Below are 24901 nucleotides of genomic sequence, written 5' to 3'. Positions count from 1 at the left end.
TAATGCTGTAGAAAACTTGACCCATCTGTTGTGAAAAAGTGAGTGTTTTTGCTTAAAATATGGAGGACCTAGCATTTACACTAGCTTTATAAAATTACAAACTCCGAGCAGAAAGCTTAATTATGAAAACCACAGCCTGTGAGGCGTCATTTTTGTGAATCTATCAACACATTATTGTCAGTAGCGTTCTAAAAGTTTGTGCTTGTAAACAACAACAACATTTTGTTTCATCCTCTGAGGCAGTAAAAAAAAAGTGTCCAACAGAACAAATTCACACCATCACACATCCTCAGCAGAGTGTAACGAGTGTGTGCTGAAGATGACAGGTTGAACAAAGATAGTAAAGATTAACATGGGCAGACATACCCCCGCAATAGGACACACACACATTCAATCACTAGTGTGTAAACACCAGACTGGCACGACTGCGTGAGAAAACAGTAGTGTGTCCACACAAGGCTGTGGATGTCAGCCATTGGGCCAAGCAGAACATTATTACATGTGCTGTAGGGCTGGGCAATATATCAAGTTTTCTATTTTGGCACTATAGAACATGACAATATCAACCAGTGTACTGTTCATTCTTTGGTTATTGCATTTTCAAACCAAATCAAACTTTTGCATTTCCTGAAGAAAATGCAAGTGAGGATGCAGGTGCTGGCCCGCATCGCACTTATTAGCATTAGCCTAGCGTCAGCATTAACCTAGAATTAGCATTAGCCTAACAATAGAATGATAGTAACGTTAGCATCAGCATTTGCCCAGCAATAGCATTAACTTAATGTTAGCATTAGTCTAACTTCAGCATTAGCTTAACATTAGCAATAACCTAGCGTTAGCAAAAATTTAGCATTAGCCAAACATTAGCAATAACCTAGCATTAGCAAAAACTTAGCATTAGCAATAGCCTAGCGTTACCGTTAGCCTAACCATAGCATTAACCTAACGATAGCATTAACCTAGCAAAAGCATTAGCCTAACAATAGCATTAACTTAACGTTAGCATTAATCTAAATTTAGCATTAGCCAAACGTTAGCATTAACCTAGCATTAGCCTAACAATAGCATTAACCTAGCGATAGAATTAACATTAACCTAGCTTTAGCATTAGTCTAACTTTAGCATTAACCTAGCGTTAACATTAGCCTAGCGTTAGCATTAGCCTAATGTTAACAATAACCTAGCGTTAGCAAAAGCTTAGCATTAGCAATAACCTAACGTGAGCTAGGTGCGACCGTGGCTCAGGTGGTAGATGGGTCGCACGCACACACGCACGCACGCACTCTTACCTGAAACTCTTCTGTTAAATCTGCTGGGGGGAGGAGCTGTGGAGCAAAAAAACAAAATTAAACCATTGTTTGAAGATATTACTCACAATTGTATGATCTGCTCTGAGCAGAAGGAGTTTATAAGAACACTAAAATGAGTGAGAAGAAGATTTAAAAAGAACAATAGGCTGACGGTGACAGTGAGTCGGACTGACAGCAGCACTAGGGACAGATACCAAGTCACAAAGATAAGGGCGACAACAGGTGATAAGACAGAAAGGTAGAACACAAAATAAAGAGAGAGAAACAGTGTAACCACGAGACAAAAGCTGAGGAACAAACTGAGCTTGAGTTGTGACTAAACTGAACGGTAATAAACATAATCACACCTAACAGCGATAAACACAGAAATTCAACAGTTTATTTGATCAAAAATTAAACTAAAACTTGGCATAACTTCATATTTAGAAATTATCAACACCAATCACCTCTTTGTGAGCTCAGAATAAATAATTATAAATGACAATGATCACTAGTTTAAAACCCCTCCCCCAAAAAAGACAAAAATAAAAAAGCCTTAAAGGGTACCTGTAGTGAAAATGTATAAAACAAAAACATTTGTTAAATGTATTACAACTAAAATATGTGCACCTTTATATAAAAACACATATTAAAAGGACTTTTTAGAATGATTTTATACCTTGGGGCATAAACTATGGAGAGCTGCCAAAATGTGGGAGGTGACAATTGCCCTGAAGGGCCCCAAGACCATGTGGGGGTCCCACATTGTGATGACCACACTATGAACAGAAAACGTCTTGCATACATGTAGCGGTTTGTGTGTCAGAGATGTGAGAGGGAATATCTTTATTTTCACTTTTAAGAGTCTTACTTTATTAGATAAAATGACAGATTTAGCAAAAAAACAAAACAAAAAAAAAAAACCACGTAATTATATTAGACACTATTTCTAATTACATTTCATTTCCCATTCAACAGTGTTTCATTGACAAATAATATGATTGATAGAAAATATTCATTAATGAATGTTTTTCACAGATAAAAACTAAAGAGATCCAATCAGAACTGTAAACTGTCTGTAAACCACGTGGAGCAAAAACAACACCATCTAAGGTTATTTTATGAGATAAACCACAGTGTTTGTGCTAAACTTGGAATAAAGTAGAAACTAAAGGAAACCACCTGAACTTTATTGATTCAAAGATTAATTCACTGAATTAATATGACCATATAAATATTCAACTGAATCAAATGTGTCCCATTATAGCGGATGTTGTATATTATGACAGTGTGTGTGTGTGTGGGGGGGGGGGTGCACACAGTAACAGAGGAAGAAAAGAAGATGATGCTCACAGAGTTGCGTTTTTTTAGTTTAATGTGAAATCAAATGAAATCAAACATTATTCTATATAATTATAACTGTATATAATGTAATCCACTGTATTGTCTTCATAGAGAAGGTATTTATGGCTCCAGGAGGACTTTAATCCAGGTGAGATGAGGTTAAATGGTTCCTTGTAGAGTAAAGGTTACAGACCCCTGACCAGGGGAAGAGGGTTAGGAGACCCCACTATCAGAGCTGGACCCTCTGAATATAATTCATGAGGTGAAACAATGCAGATGATAAGTTGGTTATGTTACTGTTAACTTACTTCATGTATAGCATTTCTGTAAAATAAAAAAACAGAATAAATGTAACCTGTTGTTATGATTTAATGTTATTTAAAAAAAATTGTCTTCTTTTAAAATGATATAAAATAAATGACATGTTATTTCAGCCACTGATTGTTGGAGAAAAACCTAATATTGTCACTAAAACATTTAGCAAATATATCTCAAGTCAGTGTCAATCTTTGCTTCATACAAAACTACGGTACGTTAGTTAAGTCAACTATTCTTCAGCATGTATGTCTATGCTGTACACTACCCCCCCCCCCGCTCAAAATAAAAAAAAAAAGGTGCGACTAACTGAAAAAGTTAGTGTAGAACTCTGCAATAAATATAAAAAGTGTCCTATGAACAGTGACACTATTTTAGTGCAACATTTCTGTAAATAAGTGTCAACATATCAATGTAAACAAATAAGTACCTCTAATAGTGATTTATGTGAACAATAAATATGGTCTTTCTGACCAGTGACATCATTATAGTGTAATATTCCAGTAAACAATATAGTGGTACCTTCAACAAACAGTGATAACATTTCTGTGAAGACGTACCTGCACATTTTAGTGAAAAAGCAGAAAAGAAAGAGAAAATAAATTAAAATTAAAAAAAATACACTAGATATTTGTTACTAATCCAGCCTAAATGATAGTAGGGATGCACTGAAACGAAAATTTGAGGCCGAAGCCGAATAAAATATAAACGCTGGCCAAATACCGAATACGGTTGTTAAGTTTTTCACTATTTTTTTAAATAGTGCATAAATAGCCTATAATACATTTTTAGACATTTTTTAAATAAAGTAAATGTTTATTAAATATTCTGACAGTTTTTAAATATTCCAGTAGCCTTTGCTTTTCATAAAAAGCACAACAAAGTTTTTCATTTATATTAACCCTTCAAATAAAACAAAACATGCATTCCAAAAAAACTGAAGTACATTAAAGTGGAGGTATGATGAATAAATGACTTTCTAATGGTTTATCTATAGTGATAAACATCATTTATCACAAACACTGCTGTTTAATATAGAATATATATTATACTTTATTACCATATATGTAAATACAAACTGCACTACTTTTTCTGCTGCTGACCCATTGTTTACACACATCAGCTGTTAGCACTCCATGCTAATGCTACACCAGCCTATGCAGTGAGACCCGTGTAGTGTAAGGTGGAAACGATGGTGATGTTTATGTATTCATGGCTCACAGCGCTAACAACGGACTCTGTTGTGGAATTGAACGGTGACGGAGGACGGAGAGCGGTAAGGAGAGTGTCTGGCTGTGTTTGTGTGTGAAAACTGGAGGAGCTGCTGCTCTGGTTCTGCAGCAACGCGTACACATTTGTTTGATTGCGTCATACGCTACTATTCGGCCTTGCTTTTAACTGACTAAAGCATTTAAAAAGTAACTAATCACCTTGAACAATTTGTTCCTTGATTTCACCTGGACATCAACAAAGCATAACAAGAGTGTAAGAACAACAATAATGTCTGTGCAATAAGGGTGGGGGGAAAAATAGATTTTACCATATATCGCGATTTTTTGGGTGCTGATTTTAAGAATCTATTCTTCTTCTCAGAATCATTTTTTTTTTTAAATGTATTTATTTATTTCTTTATTTTTTTATTATTATTTTTTCGATATTTAATGGATATTTTTTCCATTTTCGTGGAGGTGTTTTTTCTTTTGAAGCAGCATGTTGACCAGCTGCTGTTCCTACATAAAAACCTAGACATTCCTAAGCACCAGCTTGATCAACATTAACAGTATTGATCAACTTCAAAAAGTTCTGTTCAAATTTGTTGTTTTGTACATGTTAACTTTACGTCCTTTCAAATGGAGGTTTTATTTCCTTATTTATTTCAGTTGAAATAATAATAACACTGTAAATCAGTGAATGACTGAATGTGATGTGCATTGTTTTTTGAAACTGTGACATTTCTAGGAGTGTAGGATTCAACTAATGTTTGGAAAAGGAAAAAAAACTTGTAATAATCGTCACTGTAGAATCGCAATACTTGTAAAATCAAAATCACAATTTAAATTGAATCTGCACCCAAAAATTGGGATTAAAATTGAATTGTGACAAAATGGTATCGTCCCAGCCCTACTGTGCAATAATATGTGAAGGTAAAGCTAAAGTGTCATCACACAACAAGGCAGTGAATTAGTTACGTTACCAGCTGGCCTGGGCATAGCAACTACTCTACTTCACCACCCACTGTGTCCATTGCCACCTTACTATGGTCATGTCAAAGCCCATTACATTGAGACTGTGAATACAAGAGGCCTGTAGTGACTCACACATACACACTACTTAGTGCAGGAGGAGCTGAAGGCTAAAGTCACAGGATGGCTCCAGGTGTTAGAACTGCTCTCACAACAATCATGGCATTTACAAGACACGTAGATATTTTACTGGAAGTCAATAACACTGAATAAAACTAATGAAGAATGAAATGTGTATTTTCACCTACAGTATTTGCAGATACGTGTTTACTCTCACAGGTATTGAACCCTTTTGGCATTTTGGCTTCAAATCTTGAACTGCTTCATTCAGATGATTGAAAATACGTCACTGAGCCAGATAAACTGGTCCATGGTCAGATAACCATCACCCTGCAGGTCCTGATACCTTCTGGCCAGTAAAGAAAACACTTTCATTCTATGGATTGATTTGGTTATGAACATGATCTAAACAGAACCTTTTAATAGAGTACTGAATGAGTTACTAGGACCAGAACAGCAGCACAAAAGATTTGGTAGAGATTTTTAGTTATTTTAGAAGTACGGTAGTAAGTTCAAAAGTAAATTTTGTTAAAAAGCAGCCGCTTCATATGAAATATATCCTATAGTGTTTTAAAGAATAAGCAGTGTTATAAAGTTATTTTATTGATCTTCAGTTTTATTAGGTGGTTAAAAAGGTTGGTTAAAGGCTTTACTGTGGATAAATAGAAAAGTTCTCCAATTATTTATTTTTAAAAGCTTTTTAAATCTAATTCTAATAAATTAAATGTAGATTTCCTTTAAACATTATGAAAATATGAGCTAAGCTTAAATTACTGTTTTATGAGACAAAAACAAAAGCATAACATGAAATGAAACAAATCCAATTTCTACCCTCCCAATATACCAGTAGTACTGCAATGAATCAATATTTTACTAATTACAGAATCCTAAATCCTAATCTATGTAAAATGATCTGACTGAATCCACTGAATGACACCCTACTAAAATGTTGCATATATTTACCACATCAACAGTGAACTAGGTAAAGTGATATCAGAGTTTACTACATGAGGTCAGTTATTCAGAAATGGAATAAAATGTGGGCCACAGATTTAATGTGACAATGATTCATAACTAATTTTGGTTTGCACACGGCCGACAGCTTCCTATAATAACAGTTTTATCAAATTCATTCGAAAAAAATACTTTTTAATATAATGTACATAGTATACAAATATTTAAGTGCCATTAAACACAGTGACTGAACAATATATATTTGTTGTTCTTTTAAAAATAAAAGTTATTTTTTAACCATCGTCTTCCTTTCAAGGCAAAATGTTAGAAACTTTCAAAATAAATATATAATAACACATTACGGTTAGTTGGAGATGGTCTTTATATTTAATTCTGGATGTGGTTTATTCACAGAATGTGGTTCACTTCTCAAACTAGTTCATCACAAATAGCACAAAAAGTGAATCACCTGATGTACAACTGATCTAAATTTGATTACGATTATTACACTCAATGATTCTATTTTTTTTATCCTTCTAATTGTACATATATTTTATTTGCTAAATAAAACAAACTTCCACAAATTAGGATATCTACGTTGAATAACGCTTGGCACACACACACAAAAAATAGATTATTAATACAAATTTGTTTTGTTTTGTGCAAAAGTGAAGATATTTGATTTGAGCATTTTTGAATGATTTTATTTATGTTTAAAGAAAATATTTTACATTGTTTTGTAGAAAAAAAAAACATTTTGGTTGAGAAATAATGGTGAATAAAATAAGTGATTATTATTTGTCCAATAATGGAGCAGCTCTATCACCTGTGCACACATTCTAACTGTGTCTAAAAGCAGAAATAAATGTTGGCCCTGGTGCTGCACGCATCGTCTCATCACTCATGTAGAGCAGCGTTCTGATTGTCAAGAGCCTGCAGGGGGATTGTAAGAGTGTGTGTGTACACACTACACACACACACACTTTAGTGTGTTTGTTATTTTACATGTGAGTCACAGTGAGTGCTCTCAGTCCATACAGGGTGGTTGTGGTGAATAAGGTGATGCTGGCTGTATTGAATGTATGTCTGAAGTTGCCGCGGTAACCTAACACAAAAAAGATCTTATTGCCATAACAACGCTTCCCCCTTCTCTCATCCCCTCCCCCTCTTAGCTGCCATCCACCCCCATTCGCCTCTATCCTGCTTCTAACAAGTGGAAGACACCCCCCCCACCCCAACACACACACCATCCTCTCACATTCTTCTTCCTCTCTCTCCCCCTATCCCTGCTCGCCCACTCACTGCTCTAACAGCATTAGCAGATGGAGAAAGGGGGGGGGGTAACTTTATACTATGTTGGGGGAAATAGGACCTGAGGAAGAACAAGAAATATTGAAAGGGATTGAGATGCAAATTTTATTAATTTATTTGGAAGGAAGGAAAACAAATATATAAAAAAAATAAGTCAATTTCAATCTAATACACCTTTGTTTAGTTTGATAATGTATAGAAAGAAGCCTAGGCTTGTCCTACCCCTGTTCTTCACCATTAACAAATACAAAATCTAATGAAATAAACTAAATACAAATAAAAACTCTAATCGAACTATTTAGAAAAAAAATAAAAACAGAACAAAAACAACAATCACCACCATCAACATCTGTGAGATTTATATTCCCCATCATCATTTCTCAAAGATGGATCTTTTGTACCTTTTTTAACTGCATTTTATTCATACTTAGTTTAATTGTATCATTAAGATGGTTCCACTTGATTTCAGCGTGTTAACTGTTCTACTATATGTTCAGTGAAGTGTGATGTTTAGAAAGTGTGGTGTGTGAGAGGAGCAGAACTGAGGTTCTACTGACATTAATCAAGTTAAAGGAAAAGAACCCTGCTCCATGTGTTTCTATTGATTTCCCTCTGCAGCCATTCTCAGTCTGCTCAGCTCATCAATACACACATTCATTTCATTAGAACACACACATTGGAATGTCAATAACTTCATAATTATTAGGTATTATTTTTTAATGATGGGAAAAAGCCAGTGTTGCATGGATGAGGCCACATTAGATGATGTTCAGACAGGTTGACACAGGTTATTGATCCACCCACGTGTTGCTGCTCACACCCTGTGCTTTTCATTACACAGACAGTCAAACAGTCTTAGCTATAAAATCTATTTACAACTCTAACATTGTGTCCAAAGCTAGATAAACTTCTGTTATTATGGATTTTTGTAGTCGGCAAATTCTGAACAGCTCACTAAATAAACCCTACACAAATGTTTGGAACATGTATTGATTTTAAATTGTTGGTAATAGCTGCATATGCCCATGAATCTGCATGTAGGGGTTATAAATGTGTAAAGAAGAGATTCATATTAAGCAGCCGACACACGCACTGTCACCTGAACGGCCATTTTGGGTCTATTTAGAGAATGTGGGAGTAGTTCAGCTTTCTTTATTAAAAATCTGTACGTTTAATCAATGACAATGATAAAATCCACAAGTCAATGCGTTGTTGAGTGCATGTGTCACATTATCATTGTGTAAATTAAATTCCTCAACATTTGCAGAGGCTCACAGTTTTCACGGTGCTTATATTACATGGGTTAGGGTTAACCCATCCCATCTGCAGTGGTTGATCTTCCCATGCTTACAATAACCGTACAGTGTGATGGTAACCAGTTGTTTTGAGTCCTGTATATAACGTTATGGACCCACGGACACCTCTGGATCTCTACAGCACGTACACATACACACTCCCTGGCACACAGTGACACTCTGAAGCCAAACCATTTCCCCTCAGCAGCAGCACTGGTGTTATGATGGGGTAGTGTGTACAGCTGCAGCTGAGGGGAGGGGCTGCACATGTGTCGGCAGCAGTGAATAAAGTTGTCAATTGAAACAGAAGAGGAAAAAAAACTGGAGAGGAACCATATATAATAAGAGATGAACAAGGTGCTGTTAGTATTGATACTTTAGCAAGTGAGTATCGTATCCGATACTAATCTTTTGGTATCAATACTTTATTGAGTATAAAGTTTTTTAACAATACTAAAGTCAATAGTATCTCAGAATTATGACTGAGATTTTAATTAACGATTATTTCACTTTTCCTATTTTTTTTCTTTTCAGTGGCGGGAATTAGGGATGTGATTATATATATATCACCATATATCGCAATTTTAAATCGATTTTTTTATTTTAAAAAACAATATCTTTTTTTAGATTTGATCAATATTTTTCTGTATTTGTGCAATATTTCAGTGGTTACAATGCTTTCAATGTGCTGCAATGGTTACTTGATTTTATGATGATAGTGTGTAATACCTGCAATATTTATGTATGTACAGAAATTATATTTTAATATAATCTGTCCACAATAGCAGAAATAATTTTTTCTTATTTCTGTGTATTATCAGTAACTCAGGGTGATTTATCCTTAATGTTCTCACTTACAGTTGTTACAATGATGTCATTATGTTGTCATGGTTACTTTGAGACTTCTACACAGTAATTTCAGTGAAAAGAAACTTGTTGTACTTTATTTTATGATGACAGTGTGTAACACTGTATTTTCTTTTTTCAGTGAAAAAGGGTAAAAACACAAATAATAAATAATAAATAGGATGTTTTGACTCAATTTGTCCGAATGATCAATATCTTCTGATGAACATATACAGCAACTTGACATTTCATCTCTACGTTTAATGTTGATATTAACTGGGTAGATAAAATCGTATCGTGACCCAAGTATCGTGATACGTATCGTATTGCAACATCCTTGCCAATACTCACCCCTAGCATGAATGGGCTTCCATAGAGATGAAATAATCCACAGATTTATCATTAAAAACTGCAAAATGTGGGATTTTTCTTCTATCATTAATCAGTTAAACAATGGACTGATAAATGGATTACTATTGGTTTATTGCAGCCTGTATTCATCTGGCCTGTTTCTTTTATTTTTTACATCCACATTCCACTGTTGTGCTATAGATTACTTCCCAGGCCCCTTTTATTTTTTCTCTAGAGATGTGATTGATAACGTCAGGGTCAGATGTGGAGCGGGTTGATTCCCTCACGTGTCCCCTTCCCCCATAGCCTCGGACGTCACACACATTACTCACAAATACACACTCAGCACACACACAAGCTTCATTATTCACCTGGATATACACAGACAGACAGACAGACAGACAGACACAGGAGTGGAAAGTAAAAAAGTTGAGTGATTAGGGCCAAAACTCATATCTCAAAATAGTTTCTCAAAATGTCGACATACTCTAAAAACTATATATTTTTTAACTAAATAAAGTTTTACCAGAAAGACAATTCAGGGTTAAATATTTGGTGATGAAAAATACCACACAATATGTTCCACTTTTGGCCTTCTCTCCTCTAAAAGACAGCACGTGTGAGTGCGTTCTGTAGTGTGGCTTGTTATACACACTCAGTGATCATCAAACTGTGCAGTGACTCCTAAAACCAGTGTTTTAATTCAAAATGAGCTTTAAAATAAAAATGTATCGTTATAAGCGATAGTCATTTCTATATCGCCAAAATAAAAAACTCTTTAATCTGGACAGACATAAGGTGAACGTCTCTCCTCTGATATGTACAAAGGTAGCACAGTTATTATTAACACACATGCATGCTATGTTCCTGCTCTATAGAAGGAAGCATTTTTCATCCTGATGTGTTTTGTCCATATATCTTTGATGTTTCCAGGTTCCTCCATTGAGAGAGAAGCCAACATAAATCCTACTGACCCAAGTCCTCCTCCTTAACAAGATCTATGGATTTCTACTGCTATAATTCAGCAGGCGATGCAGCGCCACATGCTGACCTCAGCAACATCGGCTCAAGGCTCCAGAGCCAGAGACATGGTGGAATCTAATCACAAAAACACCAATATTGTCTGCACTAATGAGGAGAGGAAGTAAATATAAACAGTGTGTGATGGTCTGCAACCTGTGGCTCTGGACCCTCATGTGGCTCTTTGACTCTTTTGCAATGGTTCCCTATAGCTTTAAAAAAAAACATAATAAATAAAAAGTTATTTTTTTACAGAGGCTATTATTGATTAATGACAAATAAAATCATAATATAACATGATGTTAACCTAAAATAAATCACGTACAATGACTCAGCACTTTCCTACATCACCTCCTACAACATCTACAGACCATCAACTTTCCTGCACCTGTGGCTAACCTTAAGTTTTAAATCCCTGGTAAGAAACTAAACCAACTAAAAGAACATTCTGGAAGAAAATAGAGATTCATTTAACCACCAATGTACAGGTTAAATATGTATGTTTTATGTGTGGCAAGAAATGAGTAATTAGCATGTGTTGATCACATGATCATGTGTTATTATATTCATGTTACTTTTTTGTAGACTTTCATATACATTAACTAAAAAAAATATTCTTTATATAACATTGTGTTCATGTAAACTGAGATGTGTAAGAATTTGAAGATCGAAGAAATAATTTATATGATCGAAATAAATAACTAAATCAAGTTAAAATTATATCGAATAATGTTTGATTTCATTTAACTGTATAGAATTTTATACACTATTATTGTCTTTGATTTGAAGGTATTTTTTGGCTCTGGAAGGACTTTAATCCAGGTGAGATTAGGCTAAATGGCTCCTTTGATAATTAAAGTTTCAGACAGCTGAGCTAGCCTTTAGCTTTTCTGGCTGATCAAAAGATAACATGATCAATAAGAAGTGTCTAGAAGTTATTTAAAGGGGACATATCATGGTTTTAAATCCTTCCTTTTTACATATAAATCATACAGTTATGGTCTATATAAAGCAGAACTGCAATGCTTGGGTCTGAATTCCTCATTATTATAGCTCCACCCCTTTTCTACCACTTCTCTGATGTGCTTCTGAGAGCAACTCGTTTTGGTGCTGTCTCTTTAAATGCAAATGAGACACTCCATACCCCGCCCCCTCTTCAGGTGACACTCGGTTCAACTCCACCCTGCTCGGCCATTTTTGTAGTTTGATAGAAGAGATACGGCTATGTAGCGGAGCATAAACTTTTTATTCACAGGTTATTTACAAAATGTCAACAACGTTAGACTTGTCCATCCAGCCTTACATGTTCCAGCCAGAGTCTGACCCAGTGGAGCGACATGAAAATGAAGATGATGAACCTGCAGAACCCTAACAAGTGAGCTAACACAAGCACCGAGCTAACGCTAGCGCCAAGCTAACGTCACGAAATGCATTTTAATAGTCTTTTCAAAGACAAAAACGTCAAAATGAAATGACTAATGAAAACTTTAGACTTAAATTAAATCACGTAGGCCATATCATCAAGGATCTAAAACGAGCACACAGCGCTAACATATGAAGACGGTGCAACTGCTAATGCTAACAAAACAATGACAGGGACGTCTTATCATCACACTTTTTAGCGTTATTTACAGCTTACCGAAGTGCTCTGTTCATCGTCTCCAAAGATAGAAGGAATTGAACCCTCAATCAGACAAAGTCTTTCTGTAAATCCTTCTTTATACTGGTGGAGGTTGATGAAGCAGTCATCATTGAAGTGCTTCACACACACAAAAATGACCTTATCCACAGATGTGGTACATTTCTATAAAAAATAAAACTCAACCAGACACTTTGAAAAGGTTCTGATGCTGGGAGACGGTGTAATGAAGCGTGTGGGTTACTACATCCAACAACCCAACATTTTGACTTATCCTCTCGTAACTTCTGCATCCTGGAGCTTGGACTACAAAATAAAAGCCAGAAATAAAAATGGCGGATTGATGTCCTAATTTGGCAGTTCTGCTGCAAATACTGTGATGTAACAGTTCAAAAAACGTAATAGAGAATAGAAAAATCTAAACAGATTGAAAAATATGAGCAAAACAGAATATAAAGATATCTACGGAGCACCTGAAGAGACTAATTTGATTTTTTCTGTACTTCTAAGCACTCTAAATATACAAAAAAAATGCATTTAAGGCAGGGGTGTCCAATTCCGGTCCTCGAGGGCCACTATCCAGCATGTTTTAGATGTTTCCCTCTTCCAACACACCTGATTCAAATGATCAACTCCTCATCCAGCTCTGCAGAAGCCTGATAACGATCCTAATCATTTGAATCAGGTGTGTTGGAAGAGAGAAACATCTAAAACATGCTGGAGAGTGGCCCTCGAGGACCGGAATTGGACACCCCTGATTTAAGGGCTAAAAGTGAATTTAGCATGATATGTCCCCTTTAAAGTTAATTAAAAGATAGATAGGCAAAGTGATAGCTTACTCAGATTTTTTCCCCTACTTTTAAAAGAAATCAAAAAGTACAAATGACAGCGATGTCTCAAAAGATGTTTTGCTTTTATTTTATCAAAAGTAACAAAATGAACCCCTAATTACCACTGAGAATTAAAGTGCCAGCTGTTTGTTAAAAATATAAAATAATAATTTGTATTTTGAACGGAGACTAAATTGTTAACGTTCACATTAATAACTGCACCATTTTAAAACACAATAACTAAGAATTCTCTCATTACTTAACCTGAAGAAAAATCTAAAATAATGACATTTTCAAAACAATGCCACAACTTACAGGGCTACAAAACACTAAATCTTTATAGTTCTCTAATATATATATATATATTGCACTTTGTTTAAAATATATTTTCAAAAATATAAATGAAGGCAAAACCTCTTTCTTGAATAAAATACTTCTGTAAACAAAAAGATAGAATAGCCAAATGTATTGAAATAAATCAACTCCCAACACACGAACAAGCATCACAGAATATGAGGTCTGTGATTGTTCTTTATAACTTTTACTGGGGATGTAACGATTCACTCAACTCCCAATACGATTCGATTCACGATACTGGGTTCACGATACGATTCTCTCACGATTTATTTTACAAAATGGGACTGTAGTCAAATGATGACTGAAAAATATTCCTTTATTTTTTTGGGAAAAAAACTAGAAAATACTGTATTATTTTCCTTTTATTTTTAATTGTCAAAAGAATCCCTTGATAAACTATTCAAAACAATGCAATTTAACTAAAAATAAATAAATAAATAAAGGAATAATACAAATGAAGAAGAAGCTTATTAATTTAAATTCTGGTTCTATAGTAAACAATACAAAACTGCATAATAGTTCTTTTTCTTTTTAAAAGTGCAACTGAAAATACATTTTGTGCCTTAACAATTGGACGTTAAAAAAAAACAAAAAAAAACGTCATTGCACTGATTTATGTCAGATATTTGTTTGGACCAGCAGAGGGCGTTGGTAAGCCAGTGGTCGGTTGGCATGCAGCTAATCTAGCAGTGAAGAAGAGATGCTATGCTAGCAGACAGAGCTAATAGAAAACTTGACTTTTACGGATATTCACGTAATAGTACAGATATTCTTTCGGTGCCAAAGGGGTAATGAATCATTTATTAACTTGTAACTTTAACATGTAGGAGTAGAAGGCGGCCAGAAAGAAAGTAGTAGCAGATTCTGCCCGCCGGCACACTGCTGGACAAGAGAAGGGAAAAATATATAGCGCCCTTTGCTGTTTAAAAAAAGTACTGCGATTCAATTTTCAAAGTATCGACGTCAATCGTGATACCTATGAATCGATTTTTAACTGCCTTACGATTAATCGTTACATCCCTAACTTTTACACATTTTTGGTAAAGAACCAGCCTGTACACTGCCTCTGGCCTGAGACACGCACTTTTCACATTTTTATTTTATCTTTAATCGTCTGTAACAACAACAAAAAAAAAACTCAAATGAATCTGAAAAAAAATGAAAAATATCTATCTCCCAGGCCTAGCTTAGCCCAAAGGAGGAAGTAAGCAGCCTGTACTGGTAGCTGCTATTGTGTCTGTAGAGGTGAAATAATACGTACTACAAAGCCGCTGTGAGCACTACTGATGTACGTGCGTCATTCAGTCAAATTAAAAGCTTCAGAGAAGATGCCAATTATCAGCTCCTACAAACTGCCGCCCTTTCTAAGAACCAAGCATTCAACTGTAAAACTGAATACATCTGAACTATTAAAGAGTGTGTTTACCTCCTCCTTAATGATTATCCTCAGATAAACTTTATTATTTAGTATACCAGTTACGTCAACACACAGCTTCTATAAGTGATGTGGACTTTTATTGTTGTTAAAAATCCTACAGTTAAAAGAGTGGATCAATTAAATGAAAGGAGTGTAGTGGTCAGTTAATTAACACACAATTATACAGTAAATATATTTTAGCTACAGAATGTAAGATTCACCACGTGTCCTTTTAGGGTGACATTTAAATCAGAGGTAACATTTATATAGAGAAACATCTGTTAAGTCTTAACATTTATGGACAAATTTAAATCAATCATAGAAAAACCCCATAAAGGATGAATATCTTAATAAATGCTGCATTGAGCTATTAAAGTTAATAAATAATAAACATTCAAACCAAATTATAGTGCCTGAAAAATGCTTTACGTACAATTACAGGACTAAACATCAAAGCATATAGGTATTATACTAAAGAGCTTTGTCAGCATTTGTGCTTTTCCAAAAACAAACCAGAATATAGTCCTGCATAATAAATTAAACATGATATAAATGTAATCCCTTCACAGTAATGGTATATATCACAATATAAATTTATAACAGGAAGTGTTTCTGAATGGTTATATAGTCCCTTAACAAAGCTTAATTGATATAATAAATGAATAAAAATATTTATTAATTTTGATAACATTTATTGTGCAAAACTCAACTCAGCACTCTATGCTGGAAAATAGGGGTGTCCCAATCCGATATTGATATCGGTCCGATATCAGCCAGAAAACCAATGTCGGATTTTATCAGACTGCATCTAAAATATCCGATATATATTCTATTATATTTATTCAATTGTAGAATACTATATATATTATGTTGAAGGTTAAAATATATGTAACCAATTGGTTAATAATAAATGGGTCAGTTTTTACTATTTCTCTGTGAGAGTAATGTTAGCAAAGGTTTGATCAAGTGATGTTACTAAAAAAAAAAACAGAAATTTGAATCCGATATTTGTTTTCAGGCTGATATCAGATCGATATCGAATCGGGTACCCCTACTTTTTTCATTGTGCCACTTTAAAGCAATAAACTAGCCCAGATAGACAGACTGTATTTCAAAGCCACCTCAGCCTTAACGGTCTGAATGTCACATTTTTTGCTGCATTACAATTGTTGATTGGAGAAGGCATTATTATCAAACCTTCACAATAAAAGAAACATGAATGCTAGAAGCTGTTAATAAGCTTTGTTTCTAAGCTTTTAATAGTGTGATGTAACAATCTTAAAACTGATAGACGTGCTTTTATGTGTAGGACGTCTCATGTTATGTCATGTCTAACCCCAAAAAACAATAATAAATGAATAAAACAAATAAATAAAAAGCACTAATCTTTGACGTGTGAATGTAATCTTGACACAGCTTATTGACAATGTGTGTAAACTCTTAGTGTTATTCTATCCCATTGCTTTTAGGCCTAATAGAGTTACAGTTGAAGCAATCAGAATAAACAACCAGACAAGGACAAATGTCTGTTTCTACAAAACTCTCAGAAGGTTTGCAGATGAGCTTGGCTTTGTGAAAGCACAACTTAACCAGCTTTGGACGTAATCCACTGGTAGTTACTCAACACCATAATTCCTGATGTGACAGGATATTCAACCAGAGATTATTATCTACTGCTAATTTATGTCAAAAAAGAAATGGCATTTTATTTTCATTTAGTATGTTTATTTTGTGTAAAATGATATGTTTTAAAATACAACATTATTATGACTTGATCGAAAATAATAAACGGACCCTTGTTTGCGTGGATCTTTTAGATTTTGTACCCCTGGTCTAAGAAAATGAACTATATGGTAAGAATAACTAGCATTACTTGTTATTTACAGGATATGGTTTAAATCTTCAAGGTTTTTTGTAGTAATTACTCAGCAAATGATAGCCTGCAGAAATGATGTCCTATAGTGAAACGTTTCCAACTAGCAGTCAGCTGGCCCACAAAAGACAGAAAACATGTTCTGATCAAACCACTGGAGTGAAACGTAAACAAGGCCCATCTGGTGTTCAATTTCATGACCATTTACAGTCACAAAGGAAGAGCAAAGCCCTGCGTTCCCAAGCTTTTGTTTAGAATTAGGTTGTTAAATCTAAGACATCTTCTCTTGTGGCCCATGGGCAGTTTTAGCTCTGCCAGTGAACAAGAATGTTTCAGAAGGGACTGGAGTTGAGTCAACCTTAGGGTACGTCACTCTAAGGGCCGCTAGGTTTCTAGTAACAGACGCAACATTTGGAAGTGAGACGACTTATTAAATATACAACTAATACACATAATAAACAGCAAAAAGGTTTACTAACAACATGGTTATTCTCTCCCATAAAGGACACAAATATGCAGCTTAGGACAGAAAACACCATGTTACATCATCAAGGTGTCAAGGTACACTACACTGCAAAGGCAGCAAATATCTTTCATTTCAGGGTCAACCAAATATACTGGTAAAGATAGATGGAAATGAACATTATTGGCCAAAAAATGAAAAAACCCAGTCAGAAAAATGCTAATTATTACCATAGTACCATTGCATTTATGGTTATGAATGTGTACTGACCTTGTCAACTTCTGCAAATCACTAACATTACTTGCAAATAAAAAAGTCATATACAGTAGATTATTAACTTCTTGAATAATGATTACTGATGGAAATCTGAGACTGGTTTTCATTTGCACTTTAACTAATGTAACAACAAACTATTTTGAAAGCACTAATAAAACTGATCTGGGGAAAAAAACATTAACCTTGAAATAACTGATGATGTTCATGTGTTAAACTACAGCGTGTCTGTGATTTATACAAAAGACTGTAATCAACTTCCCTGCATCAGAATAACTGATGCCAATTCATATACAATTTTAGTTAATAGCACCTAAAGAGTCCAGAAAAAAGCTCAACAGATTCATGGTGATTACTTAGTTAAATATTAACTTACACGTCCCATTTTGTTTGTCCAGTTTGTGCTCATGTGTCCACTTTAGGTTTTTCTGTCTTTAATTTAAGTGGACTATATTGCTCACATGTGGTTGTTGGAAAAAGAAACATGGTGAACAACCAGTGGCTAATTTATCTCAAATTTAGATGATTTAGATTCTAAATCATTACCTCCTACTGTCACTTCCAGTGGTGATTGGCTGAGTGTTGCTTTAGGGCCGTTTCCATGGTGACAATGGCTGCGAGTTCAGAGCACTGTATTGTATAGTTTTAAAAGTACTTGCGTAAAACCATATCTGGCTATTTATTATCTATGATGAATACCATGAAAACAAACAGGAGACTTTTATTTATTATTGTGAGTTTAAAAGTATAAAATATATCAATACTTAATAAAATGTATATACGTATGTGTAAATGTGTGAACGTACTGTACAGTATATATGTTTGATGTACATGTATAAACTGTATATATATAGACCTTTGTGTAGAATATATATTGAATGCGTAATGTAAAACTAGTAACATTAGTTTCCTAATTATTATAATATATTTTTTATATAATCAGAGCCTTGTTTTGATTTTTGTGATGTAAGTGTGTATAATAAGCTTTTACACCCTTTAAAAATGACAACATAAATGACAACACAAGTGCACAGTTTATGGAAGCCATAGCAATGACACCAACATTGAGTGCTGAGACAGTTGATGATCTTTTGGATGAGTTTAATACAAAAGTCTGTAATGTCATAGATGTGGTGGCTCCAATCAAAACTAAGAGAAAACCAAACACACAGAAAACACCTTGGAGGAGGACTGAGATAATGCAGAATTTGAAATCTGACTGTAGAAGAGCTGAGCGTAAATGGAGATCAACAAAACTCCAAATTCATCGAGAACTATACAAAATAAGTCTGTGTAAATTCAATGATGGCTTGTTCAAAGCAAGGCAGCAATACTTTTCTGAAATTATTGCCAAAAATGTCAACAACTCTCGCATGTTGTTTTCTGTAATTGAAAAGCTCACAACCCCCCAGATCAGATAGCCCCTGAATTACTGTCAGCTGGAAAATGCAATGAATTTTCTGTATATTTCAACGAAAAAATACAATCAATAAGATCAAACATCAGAACAAACCAGCAAAATAACAAAAAGCTTGAACAGCTTCAACCATTGAGGGAGGAGTCAACTACAATGCTAGAGTTTATTACAGTGAACCCAAAAACAATAGAGGAAACTGTTCAGCAGCTGAATCCATCAACATGTTGCCTTGACACAAAACCCTCAAACTTCTTTAAAACTGTTGTAAAGTCAATTATCACTGATTAGTGTCAGATAATTAACTGATCATTCCAATCAGGCACCGTAACAAAATCCCTGGAAGTAGCTGCTGTTAAACCTCTGTTAAAAAAGAGAACACTGGATGCCTCTATACTGGCTAACTATAGACCAATCAGAACCTTCCATTCATGGCCAAGATCATTGAGAAGGTGGTCTTCAACCAACTGAGTCAATTCTTAACATTCAACAAAATATTTGATAAATTTCAGTCAGAGTTTGGTTCTCATCACAGCACAGAAACTGATCTGATCAAAGTGATCAATGACATAAGGTTGAACACTGATTCAGGAAAAGTATCTGTTCTCATTCTATTGGATCTAAGTCTGCATTTGACACTGTAGATCATACAAGTTTGTTGCACAGATTGTAAACATGGGTTGGACTAAATGTTAAAGTAATGGTTTAAGTTCTACTTGGAGGATCAAAGTTATTTTGTAAACATTGTAAACTTTGAATCTGACAGATTACCAATGTCCTGTGGGGTTCCTCAGGGCTCTGTTCTTGGACCTCTTCTGTTTAGCCTTTATATGCTTCCTTTAGGACACATTTTACACAACTGTAAGGTTGATTATCAGAGCTACGCAGATGATACACAACTATATCTATCACTGAACCCAGATGACTATGGTCCCATTGAGATGTTGTGTGACTGTTTACAAAAAGTAAACTGCTGGATGAGTGAAAACTTCCTTCAACTAAACCATGACAAGATGGAGGTGATTGTCTTTGGTAACAATGAAAAGAGGACTGCTGTCAGCAAGTATCTGAGTCTGGATCTTTAGAAGATAAAGACCAAGTCAAAAACCTTGGTGTTCTGATTGACTCAGATCTGACATTCAGCATCAGATCAAATCTATCACAAAAACATCTTCTACCACCTAAAGAACATCTCCAGAGTGAAAGGTTTAATGACTCAGAAAGATCAGGAGAAACTGGTCCATGCTTTTATCTCCAGCAGACTGGACTATTGTAATGGTCTTCATCAAACATCTACAGCTGGTTCAGAACGCTGCAGCTCAGGTCTGAACCAGAACAAAGAGGTCAGAACACATTAGTCCAGTTTTAAAGTCTTTACACTGGCTCCCAGTCAGCCTCAGAGGAGACTGTAAAGTTCTGCTGCTGGTTATAAATGTGTGAATGGGTTTGGTCCAGAATACATCAGTGAGATGTTAGTCAGGTATGAACCCAGCAGGTCTCTGAGATTTATGGACACAGGTCAGATAGTGGAGCCCAGAGCTCACAGTAACCATGGTGATGCTGTGTTTAGTTGTTATGCTGCAAAGAAGTGGAACAAACTGCAGCAGAGCTGAAGTCAGCATCACATGTGAACATTTTTAAATCAAAGTTAAAGGAACTTTTTTCTCTACTGTGTATGATTGAGAGAGATTTATGGTCATGTTGATGATGTCATGTGTTTGTTGATGATTTTAATTGATTTTACTGATTTTAAATGTTCTTATTGATTTTAAACAGTTGGATGTTTTATCATGTAAAGCACATTGAGTTGCCTTGTGTATGAAATGCACTATATAAATAAACTTGCCTTGCCTTTAGGCTGATTAGTTGGATAATTGAGTCATATGTTTTGTTTTTTTAGTTTTTCTTAAGACTGCCGAAATAAATTAAAATTCAAATGTACCAAAAATGGATACAATGTCTGACATTTATATGGCAGGAGCATCCGGCTGATATGGTATTTTGGTTTAAACACACTCGCCTTGTCATTCAGTGTTTTGCTCTCATTCATGTTTTCTTCTCTTGCTATCTCTCTTTCTTACCATGCCAAATACAGCTCTGTTAAACAGACCTAATAACCTCTTCTCTCTCTAAGCCATCTCGTCTAATAAGATTGGACCAGAGCACCATGACCAACACATGCACAGTAAAGTACACTGGGATTGTAACAATGTAGGTACAGGTTCAAAGGACACAAAAAGGCTAGATTGATATACTTAAAACTTTTAAAAATATATTACTTAGGCAGATACATTGAAATTGTATTGAATTGTGCGAGAGCAAATCGTGCTGAAAGTTTCACATTAAAATCTGTTACCAGAAAAAGCAGCGAGATTCCAAATCCAATGCCACAGAGAGCAAACAATCCACCACTTTAACCTTGTTTAGGTTACACAGTCAGTGCAGGAATGCTGACTAAACGTACACGTTCCTGTGCAAAAGATAAAAGCCGACGTCACTTTTCTCACTAGCCTCGAAAACCTTTGTCAGTTCATGTTATCTCTTAGCTAAGGTTGGGAAACTCGCACAAACAAAAAGTGTTAAAGAAACGGTTATTGACTTTTAGAATAGAATAGAATAGGCCTTTATTGATCCACAGAGGGGAAAGTCACTTTTGCAGCAACACAATAAAGGAGCAGACAGTAGAAATAAAAATAAATATTAACAATAGATAATAGTGCAAAATGTACACGTTACAGCAATCAGCTATTGTTAAAATACATAAGGGGCTGGTTTAGCCAGGTAAGGGAGTGTTGGGGCTTATATTTTCACAACACAAGATTCATAATAATACACATTTAATAATAATAACTTATGGTTGAACTAAATGATAAAATTAAAAATCCTAAGGTGAAATTTTGATATATTCTATATGATTTATGCAAACTGTGTGTAAGCACTGCTTTAGGTCATGTTTTATAAAACCAAACATTGAGACCAGGCAACCGTCATAAATAAAAAGAAACCTTTCACTTGGTTTAAAAAGCTACTTAGCACAGACGTCTGTTATAACACTTGTGCTATTCGTACAAAGTGTCATTGAAGGAGTAGTCTCCCTGACAGAATTCCAGTAATGACAATTACTGGTATAAAAATAACATTTTTAATTAAGGATTTAATGTAGTTTTACACAGCAGAAAAAAAACATCTTCAGCAGATAAAGCATCTGTTAAACCTCAGTTTCACCAAGAAATATTATTGAGTCTTCTTGGCCCACCTCACATCCTCTGTATATGTAATTACACAATTCTATTTTTGCCCTCTTCTTATCTTTATTATCATGCTCCTCAACCCTGTCCTGGTCCCATGGCCTTCTCTTTTATCTCCTCTATACTCCCACAAGTCTCCAAACTAAAGCATCTCATGATAATGCAGCAGTTGTTCTGTGTTTTAAGTCACATACATTTTACTTTAAGTTGCTAACTTTATGAATTGATCAACTTAAGATTCAGAATTAGGGTTGTACAAGCCAATAACTTCCATTATTGTTACATTTTCACACTTTTATCAGACCAATCAGTGATTTTGCACTATTTTTACCCTTTTCAGCCAGTGTTGCTATCTGCTAAACTCACTAAAATACATCTAAAACCACTCCTTACTGACTGGAGTTATTTAACAAAGTTGAAGAAGATTGTTCTCGTCCGCAATAAGCATCCTAGAGCTTTAGTGTCACGTTGCCATCTTATATTCCAACTTTTTAAAATCAAACTCTGTAACATTATCCCAAAGCCCAGACTTCCATTTGTCACTTTAAATGCCACCAAAAAAATGATAGTTTTTGAACTGGAATGAACAGACAGGCAAAAGAAAAACATCAAATCTATGGATGGGACAATTTTTAGTTTTGGAAACATCATTCAGTGCAGTTCTATTTGCAATAAAGAGCTTCTTGGGTAAATATGCTTTCATGTCTTAATTGATTAACAAATTTAAAGTTTTAATTATTTATATTTTCTATGATCGAAGAATAGCAAAAGTCATTTTCTTCATTCATTTAATAAAGCACTTTGTTTTTTCTTTGGAATTGAAGTAAAAATGTAGGTGAACTTTTATCCACAAAAGCAGAGTTAGAAATGGATTTGTATAAAAAGTCAAAATATGAGGGAAGTTATCAACTTTTATTTTGTTATTGGCAATAGAAGTAATGTTGTCAAGCACATCTTCCATATATTCATCCTCTGCTGAACCAGTCCTTGAATTTTAGACATTTTTACGACAAAGTACAGAATAGTGAGGGTCATTTTAAGTCCATGGCCACTCAGGGTTTCTCTGTAAACACACTGGGTCAAGGCTTTGATGTTGTCTCTTATTTTAACACATACATGTTTTAAACAAAAATAAGGATCACTCACATATAAAATACCATAAGACCTCGTTGGAGGGCCTCCGATCAAAAAAAAAAAAAAAGTAATGGAAATTACGGAATTCACTTCCTGAAATGGAAATATCAATATTTCCATTTCAGGAAGTGAAGACCCTTACATGCATGTTTTTGGATCAATATCACACATTTACACACATTTTTTGCAGTTAACAGGTGACAAAGAGACAAACCAAATGTGTTTGGAACATATCACATGTTTCCATTATATTTTTCCATCATGAAAAGACATGACGTAATGTTTAGCAAGTTTAGCAAAGGTATGGACGTCTAATCATGCTTGAAAGATATGAAATTATTAATAATTGTTTACTCAATTAACCATGTTTGGCACAATTGGGGGAATTTTAATATCCAGTAATGGCATCTGAATAGGGAAAGCTGATGGAAAAATAGAAATGGATAAAAATCTAATTTTTAAACAGAAAATAGAGTTTTTACTTTTTTCCCCTTTACAACACAAGCACAGATTTATCATATCTTTAAAAAAAGAAATGCAATATTATTTTAATTAGGAAGGTTGTGACATAAGCAGAAAATTTGTGTTTTTAATGATAACATTTCCCAGTCTGTCTGACAGACAGTGTTTTATCTTTATGAGGTGATAAGATCTACATAAAAATGTCAGAAAGGGATATAAAATAACTAGTCAATCAGTAACTAAGTAAACATGTGTGTTACCACAGCTAAGGATAATATACCTCATATTGAGGACCTTCCAATTCCTCCAGTAGTTTAAATGATGGTTTGAAGACAGAGATTAGCATAATCCCGACCCTAGTGCTGAAGCACACCAAACTTCTATGGCCTCCAGCGGACGCAATTTGGCCCCTAGTTGAAAGCAAACCACATACCACACACGCACTTTAAAGACAGTAGCTGTGCTCCTCTAATAACTAAAATTGCATTAAAAACTGATTAAAGTACAATGTCCTTTTCTGTTTATAAATTGTGAGATTACTTGCTTTGAAGCTGGGGAGCTGTAGTAACTAGATCAGCATTATATAATCACAATGTCACAAAAATCTAAATAAATATGCAATAAAGAGAACTGCTACTTGACATTTAAAATACAGGCCCAACAGCATTAGGGCCATATTTAAAAAAAAAAAGAGAGAATTGTAAATCCTGGCTACAATAAATTGGGAAGAAAAACAATTGGAGCCATAATGCTGGCTCAACAT

General features: G+C 34.7%; 1 protein-coding gene across 1 annotated transcript in view; it reads right to left on the bottom strand.

The window, feature by feature from the left end:
- Positions 1–24901, bottom strand: part of prkar2aa (protein kinase, cAMP-dependent, regulatory, type II, alpha A) — a 51755-nt gene that overhangs the window by 15265 nt on the left and 11589 nt on the right. Inside the window, exon 4 of the mRNA XM_028453413.1 lies at positions 1290–1325. Within this exon, the coding sequence (XP_028309214.1) occupies positions 1290–1325 (36 nt within the window). The remainder of the gene's footprint in view (positions 1–1289; positions 1326–24901) is intronic.

This window comes from Gouania willdenowi, chromosome 7, assembly GCF_900634775.1.
Source record: "Gouania willdenowi chromosome 7, fGouWil2.1, whole genome shotgun sequence".
NCBI lineage: Eukaryota > Metazoa > Chordata > Actinopteri > Blenniiformes > Gobiesocidae > Gouania > Gouania willdenowi.
The sequence above is the reverse complement of the archived record's forward strand: the minus strand, read 5'-3'. Positions and strand labels throughout refer to the sequence as shown.